Source organism: Seriola lalandi, unplaced genomic scaffold (assembly GCF_002814215.2).
Source record: "Seriola lalandi dorsalis isolate HSWRI2012SDOR001 ecotype SW California unplaced genomic scaffold, Sedor1 jcf7180002054913, whole genome shotgun sequence".
Lineage (NCBI taxonomy): Eukaryota > Metazoa > Chordata > Actinopteri > Carangiformes > Carangidae > Seriola > Seriola lalandi.
Genome location: NW_019525465.1, coordinates 299,276 through 307,375, shown reverse-complemented (window position 1 = coordinate 307,375; position 8,100 = coordinate 299,276). Strand labels below are relative to the sequence as shown.

Below are 8,100 nucleotides of genomic sequence, written 5' to 3'. Positions count from 1 at the left end.
ACTCAGAAAACAGTCAGCCAATCAGAAGAGAGGCTCAGAGCCTCCTCTCTTCTGATTGGCTCACCGACCTGTTGTTACTAGAGCTGCAGAGAGAAGCCTGAGAGAGGAGATGTAAAACTACACTGAGATGGTTTTTGGTTCTTAAAACCACAAATATATCTTCTTGTTGCTAACGTTGTCTTTAAATGTAATAGCATTTACTATCACTGCTGCTTGTTGTTGTTGTTGTTGCTGCTGCTGCTGCTGCTGTTGTTGTTGTTGTTGTTGCTGCTGCTGCTGCTGCTGTTGTTGTTGTTGTTGTTAACAATGCAGAGTGCAGGTGAGCTGTTTGTGTTGTGTCTGAGCTGCTGCACTGCAGCTGGTCAGCTTCCTGCTGGAAACTAATCGTCGCCTCTCGAGAATGAAAATGCTTCTGCAGAGCGCTGAAACCTGCAGGAATTACAATGCAACACATGAAGCTGTTTACACCCAGGGGGCTTTGCCTTTCTCCTCCACTCTTCTTCACCTACTGTTGTTTTTCTCTCTCCTCCATTTTCTCTCAAATTTGATCTCATCCCTCCATCCTCTTTCTTTCCTTATTATCCCGCTCCCACCTCCCTTCTTTTTTGATTTTGTCTCTCCTTTATTTTCAACCCATCTCCTATCCTCTTCTCCCTTTTCTCCTCTTTGCCTTCTCCCACTCTTCCTCCTCCTCACCATCAAAGTCCTGATCCAGTCTTTCCTCTCTGTCTTACAATCACTTTCAGATCAGTTGCGTCTGTCTGTTTGATCCAGTTATCCACTCGAACGCAGCGTGGATCCTGATAACGACTCTGAGGAGGTTTCATTGGACTGTTGTAGATAACAGAGACTCAGAAACGAGCAGAGTGACATCACAACTGGAATTGGTTTAGACTTTGCATCCTCACCGTCTCTGTCTAAAAGCTTTGTTGTGTCCAACAGGGTGTCCGATGCTTCTGCTGTTATATTTTATTATGTATTCGGACAGTCGTGAGTCACATTTGTGCAGTAGGTCCTGAAACTTTTTAAAATCCAAACCAAAAGTGGTGTTTTTCTGTGGCAAGTGATTCACATCTTCACTGTAGCATATCAAACTTGCATTGAGTCTAAAATCAACAAGTTAAAATTCTAACACAACACAAAATTCTTCAAAAGATGAATGCACCGTTACCTTTATTTACTGAGTTTAGAAAATAGAAGAAAAGGAAACAGTGATATTTCATGTACAAAAGTTTGGGCCTTTGCATAAAACTGAACTTTCTATCTCTATATATATTAATACCAGGTGGAAAAGGGTTTTCTTCCTCTCACATTTTCACTTCTTAATATTTGTCTTCTAACATGAGTGTCCCTTGTTTTTGCTCTTCCTCTCCTCCATCATCTTTTTCTTCTGTCCCTCCTACTTTACTTTTTTGTCCCTCCCTGTCTCCATCGATGTGCTTTTACATCCTCAAACTGATTTGAGGCCCCACATGTCACCAAATATCAAAAAGACCATCACTTTGTTCACTTTTTCACTTCACAGTCTTTCACTCTGATTCACTGCAGGTCTATCAGATAAACCTCCTTCTCTGTCTGAGTCTGGTAATTAAGTGGCTGCCATGTCTCACATTTTCTCTCTGAGGAGACGAATCATTATTCCTCGGCTAAATAGAGCTGGAAGGAAAAATAGCCGTTTGGGTTACACCTCTGCTTCTGTCGGCGAAAGCTTGCATCATTTTCCTGAACGTTCACTGGTCCTGTGCATCTGATGATATAACCGTCCCTGCTAATGTGGAAATAAATGGACTGTGTGTAGAAAGCCGGCTCGGACGCAATGGTTTGACACTTTCACAACGAACATAACGGGTCAGGTTAAAGCTGTAATTTTGCAGCTGTCACATGATTATCTGCATCAGTTAAATTCACCTCCATGCCGAAGGTGATGAAACCGAAAAGCAACAGCAGAGACTCACCGACAGCTGAGCCTCCTCATCTCTTTTACACTGTATTAAACTGTGAAGCTGCTTTCCATGATTGCAGAGCAGATCTTTGTGCTCGTTGTCTAAATACCTCACAGGCAGGCAACGGGTAGATGCTAGTTACAGCACACACCAATTATGGAGGCATCGGGGCGACAGCAGTGGTTTAAGGAGTAGTCATTGCAAAATGTGCCAATATGATTCGCCATCAGGGGCCCCAAACATTAGCCTGGTTTGCCTCTCCTGCTCCTACCTCCACCTCTACAGTTCATCTTTAAAAGAAGCAGTACAGTGGAGAAAGCAGCTCTTCTTTTTGCATGGATGTCACCATTTTGATTTGATTCGTATCCTGCACGATACGCAGACGATGGTCTACTGTGCATGTTTAACAAGAGAACTTACGGGGGCAGACACAATCTGTTGGCACAAAGTTGGAAGAATTTAGTCAAGTTTTCATCCAAATGTACCACAAATTGTAACCGAATCCCCCCAGAAAAATGAGCTAAAGACAATGTGAATTAATGTGCGTTTCCATATGCGAATATTAAGAGTTGAGCTCATTCTAAAGTCGGCAAGATGATGAAATTAAATGAAGAAAATTAACATAAAAATACACCTATTGTGTAAACCAGGCCATATGTGTTGAAATATCTACAGTTGTCAGCTGTTTTCATACGTTTCTTGTATCTAAGATCCCCCTTGATGTGCTTGTATATTATGGGATGTACTGGCTCTGGTTTGGCTGTTTCTCTCCTTCTCTTCTACTCTAGTATTGATGTCCTGTCTCCTTGAAGAATAACTATTAGTCTGCTCTTGTTCTGTCTGAGTTTTCCCTCACTGTCTCTGTAAATGTTCTTTTATCTCTTTAAACTTCCTTCCAGACCTTCGCACTATAAAACATCATCACTGAAACTAAAGGGCCGAACACAAACCAGGAAAACAACCACTGACCCAAAAATACACTAAAGTGTGTGAAAAGTCGTGTCCACATACTTTTGGCCATATAGTTTACACTGCAGTGTCCATGTTTCTGTTTTTTCTACCAAAGTAGAATTTATGAATCAAATACACAGAGTTTATTTCATTGATTAATTTGCTAACATCACATTATGATTAAGAACTTTACTTTGTATTAATCCATTTATTCCAAAATATTATTTTTCTTTTTGCTGCCACTGTAAGATTCTTAAATATTGATGGAATCATACAATTAATTGAACTTTTTTTTTTTCCTAAAACAGACATATTACATTTTGGATAAATAGCCTGAGCTGGTCATCAATCCATTTTATCCGTCTTACAGTCCAAGATGGCGTCTGAGTGTTTTGGCAGCCGTTCAGACTGATAGATGAACCGTCTCCGGCTGCCAGCTCTCCTCCCCTCCCTCTCCTCCCTGATAGGCTAATTCTCCTGCACACAAGATTAATGTCCGCTGGAGAGGAGGGCTATCTGCTCCATCTGCTGTCAGGGTGCCACGACCTCTGACCTCTTCAATTTCAGCTGCTTGTAAGGACGATCGCGTAATTAATTAAGGGTATTTATTTTCCCCCCACACGAGAATGACTCAGCAAAAGGAGACGGGGGAGATGAAGGGAAGGAGGGAAGGAAGGAAGGAAGGAGGGACGGAGGAGGTCGGAGAAAATAGAGCTGAAGAAGTGAAGAAGTGGGAGCTGCAAAAAACAAAAGAGAAAGTGATGAGAAGCGACTGCGGAGGAGGAGATGTAGAACAGATGGGGTTGGTTAAAGCCTCAGTGGTCTGAAAGGTGGTTGGAGCTGAGTGTGAGTGCAGGATGATGGGTGTGAAACGACTCACACTGCAGCACCCGTGGGTCCATGTTTGAGTTTTTCTGCCACCAAAACTAAATGTCGAACCTGTCTGCGGTTGGACACAAGGACGACGTCGGCACAGCGCCCCCCGCAGGTCGTCGACAGAACAGTGTAGCGCTCTGTGCAACAGCTTTAGCCACTGAAAGAAAAGTGAAAAGCCACGAAAAGTTTTTATTAATCAATTAATTTTAATAGAATTTATCAAATGTTTATATACAGCTAATAGATGATGAGGTCGACTTCAGTGTTTCACAATAAAAAGATAAACATCAGTGCTGCTGCTGAACTTTAAAGCCGGTCAAACAGAAATAAACTGAAGTCAGATACAGTGTGAAGAGGCAGGAGAAGAAACTAACACTGAGACGGTTATATAAGTGTGTCAGTACACCTCTCTGCAACCAGACTCACAGACTGGTGTGTGTGTGTGTGTGTGTGTGTGTTCTTGGAAACATGAGAGGACCCAGTCAGATCCCTGTCTCCATGGCAACTGCATCTTCTTCCTCATCTGTCCGTCCTTTTCACTTTCTTTTCCTGCTATGGTTTTGTGGTGTTTTTATATATTTTTTTTTGTTTGTTTTTTTTTATTATCATGGATTGATTAGAGAACTGGGGCCTACCACGCACAGGTCCAGGGACCAGAGAGGTGTGGAGGCCCCTGGACCTGTGCCTCTGTATGAAGTGACTGTTAATATGTCGTTTGAAAGTCAAAGAGCTCGGTTAAAAGACACGACGCAACCTCAGAGAGACACAAAAACACTACGAATAGAACCAGAAAGAGATAAAAAGTGACCAACAAACAAACACAAGGAAAATCTAAATGATTAGAGACTCATGAAATGACAAATGACTAAAAAAGAAACTCAAAACACCAACAAAAACACTCAAAACAATGACAAAAGACTAAAAGCAACAACATAAAGACAAAAAACAACAATATAAAGACCTGGCTGCGCTCATCATGTGTCCATGACTATAACACACCTCAACTCTCTCATGGTCATCCATCTGTGTCTCTCTCATTCCATCCGATCAAAGCATGTCCTCCGTAACACACACACACACACACACACACACACACACACACACACACACACACACACACACACACACACACACTCACAGGTGCTCAGGTGTGTAAGCGGTTACATAAACACACATATTTACCTTTGTGTTTGCATGGTTTGTTAGTTTGATGTATAACGTGTGTGACATCTGTTTCATACACAAACACACACACACACACACACACACACACACACACACACACACCATTAGCTGCTCAGTCAACAAACTGCATGTCATTATGATGTGTTGTGTAATAATGCGCCTCCATGTGAGCAGTGTGCAGCGGTTCCTGTACATTAAGGTAAAAATACTTCATCACAACTAAAAGTCCTGCATGAAAAACTCTGATGAAGTAAAAGTAAAAAAGTTTCACCAGCTAAATGTAAATAATCAAAAGTAAAATCACTCATTCTGCAGAAAATCTGTTTATTTTTATATACGGTTTGTTTACTCCAGTGGTTTCCAACATAGAGGTCGGGCCCCTCAAAAGGGCCCCAAAATATATCTGAGGGGTCATGACACGATTCATGAGAGAGTAAAGAAGAAAAACCAAAACTCTGATTCACACGTTTGACTTTTCTCCAATTGTTTATTTTTGTGTGAAATCTTGGATTATTTTTACATCGTTGAACTTTAACAACTCCTGAACACAACAAGGGCCCCAAGTGATTTTTTATTATCTGATTTAACCTTTAAAAATGTTATTCTCTAAGCTTATAATATGTTTTTTATGAAAAAGTTGAGTACCTTCATTTACACAGTTTACAGGGCTGCAGCATTTGTGTTTAATTATTTATGCACCTGCACCAAAGGGGACTTCTCCTGTAAATCTGAATATATTTTAAATGCAGCACTGTCCTGTCGGTGCTTTATGCATGTTTACGAGTCTATACTGCATGATGTGTGTGTGTGTGTGTGTGTGTTTCTAATGCGTGGGTGAGCGATGTGAGTCACGATTGTGGAAAATCCCACTCTCCTCCTCCCTCCTCCTTCCCTGAGACTCTGCGGCACGTCCTGCGATCTCAATGACAAACCGAGGTGAAGACGCATCAGAGGTTGTGAGAGCAACATGTGTGAACCTGAAGTGAATACGGATGATTAGTAACATCAAGGTCATGGAGGTCTGACACCTGCGGTTAGTTTCTCCATTGTGTGTAAATTTACTGGTTTGGAAACAGAGACTGTGAATAAAGATGGACGTAGCCTCTGTGACGTCACCCACAGGTTTCTGAAGAGCAGAGTTTTGAAGCTCAGAGTGAGCTGCCCCACTGTCGCCATCTTGGCAGTATCTGACTCCGCCCCCTAACTCCCAGCTAATCCAAGAATGGACAAAGAGGAGGGGCGTGTGTGGAGCCGAGACTGTAAACAGGTTGGAAATTAGCTCTAGAGACCAAAACAGTTTTTTGTTCCAGGCTGTAAACATGTTTATTCCTGCTGTAAAGTTGGACATTTTAACACGGGAGTTTATGGGGACTGACTCACTGTTGCAGCCAGACTCTAGTGGTCGTTAGAGGAACTGCAGCTTCTGGTTCTCCAGTGTTGATGCTTCATGTTTCAGCCCCGGAGGTTGATGGTTGTTTTGGCAGAAAGAAGCGGCAGAGAGACATCAGCAGAAATCCGACACCTTCATATTCATAATAGATATTCATGTTACGGTCCATTGAGAGATGTAATGAGTGTGAACACAGACTCTGAGTGCAGATTCAGATTGTGTGAAGTCTCTATTAAACAACAGAAGAAACAGTGACGCTCTCAGACTCTCGCTGAACGATGACGAGGCTGTTGAAGAATTCAAGCTGCTCGTTCGCCGCCTTCAGAACCAGATGAATAAAGTGTTACTGACTCACTTTAATATATTTTAACGACCTGAACAATAAAACTGAAGAATTAAAGGTTAACGCTCATAGAGCAGTCATTGCTTTCACTGCTAATTTAACCACTGAGATCAGTCGTCTAATTTATTCATTTTGTCATTAAAGTAAATGTCGTCACTCCATTTTCTCTTTCTCCTGCTTCTTTTAATTGATATACTGTCTCCTATTTGTTCCTCGACAGCTCTCTTCTTTGCTCTACTCTCTCGCTTTCATCTCGCAACAGGAATAACTGTCTCCTCTCTCAGGGTGGACTCCAGACATTAAAGTCCTCCAGAGCAGAAAATCCTGACTCTGTATCTGCCTTTCTTTCTCTCATTACAGAAAGTCAGTGAGAAGGTTGGAGGGGCGGAAGGAACCAAGTTAGACGATGACTTCAAAGAGATGGAAAAGGTACATTTGCAATTATTAAAAGAACCTTGAAAGAAAAGAAAATGCTCGGTTTCAACCATTTTCTGTTTCATGCTGTAATAAAGGCCTGTGATTTATTAATCACACCCACACAGTCCGAATGAAGCAAGTCTTATTAAACAAACCTAGAAGAGTTTTTTAACTCTGAAGTTTACTTACTTAGTAATTAATATTTGATTTTCTATGAAATGACTTATGTTTTCAGGGGGTTTAACACTGCAGCTGCTTCACAGTAAAAGCCCCAGTGATGAGAACTGATTGTTGCTTTTACTTTGAAGAAGCAGCTGCAGGAAGTGTTGTTGGGTAAAGTCTCAGAGGGGATTAGCTTAGCTTATCTTAGCTTAGCTGTGTTAGAGAAAAAGTTTGACATTTTGGGTAAAACACTTTTTGTTTTCTTCTTAGTTTAATAAGCAGATTGACGACAGCTAAGAGCTAGTTAGCTTGAGTTAGCATAAAATAGTTCTAACTCCCAGTAAAACTGAAAATTGTCATTTTTACACTTTGGTTTTTGTACAATTGAAATCAACAAGACATAAGATGTCAGTTAGTGAGCTTTAGAGACGTTTGGAAAGAGCCAGTCTAGCTGTTTCCCCCTGATAACAGTGTTAAGCTAAGCTAAGCTAACAGCTGCTGGTTGTAGATTCATATTTAACACACTAATATGGGAGTGGTATCAGTTCGATTATTTTATTATATTATCCAAATATCTACATTTATTTCAGTTACATTAGTCAGTAGGTTTGTGTGTTAATTGTGGTGTGGCTCATATCTCTCACATTTTATCGGATGTATTTTGCTCTGCAGAAGGTGGACGTCACCAGCAGAGCGGTGTTGGACATCATGACCAGAACTACAGAATACCTACAGCCCAATCCAGGTGGAAAACACACATTCAAACTGCACTCAACAACACGCAGCAGAAAAAAGAAATAATGTCAGTATTTAACTCGTCGCTCATTTGCTTC

General features: G+C 41.2%; 1 protein-coding gene across 1 annotated transcript in view; it reads left to right on the top strand.

Annotated features, from left to right (window-relative positions):
• LOC111673193 (endophilin-A1-like) overlaps nucleotides 1–8,100 on the top strand; it is a 25,218-nt gene that overhangs the window by 10,678 nt on the left and 6,440 nt on the right. The window contains exons 2-3 of the mRNA XM_023430872.2: nucleotides 7,049–7,117; nucleotides 7,940–8,012. Coding sequence (XP_023286640.1) covers nucleotides 7,049–7,117; nucleotides 7,940–8,012 — 142 coding nt within the window. The remainder of the gene's footprint in view (nucleotides 1–7,048; nucleotides 7,118–7,939; nucleotides 8,013–8,100) is intronic.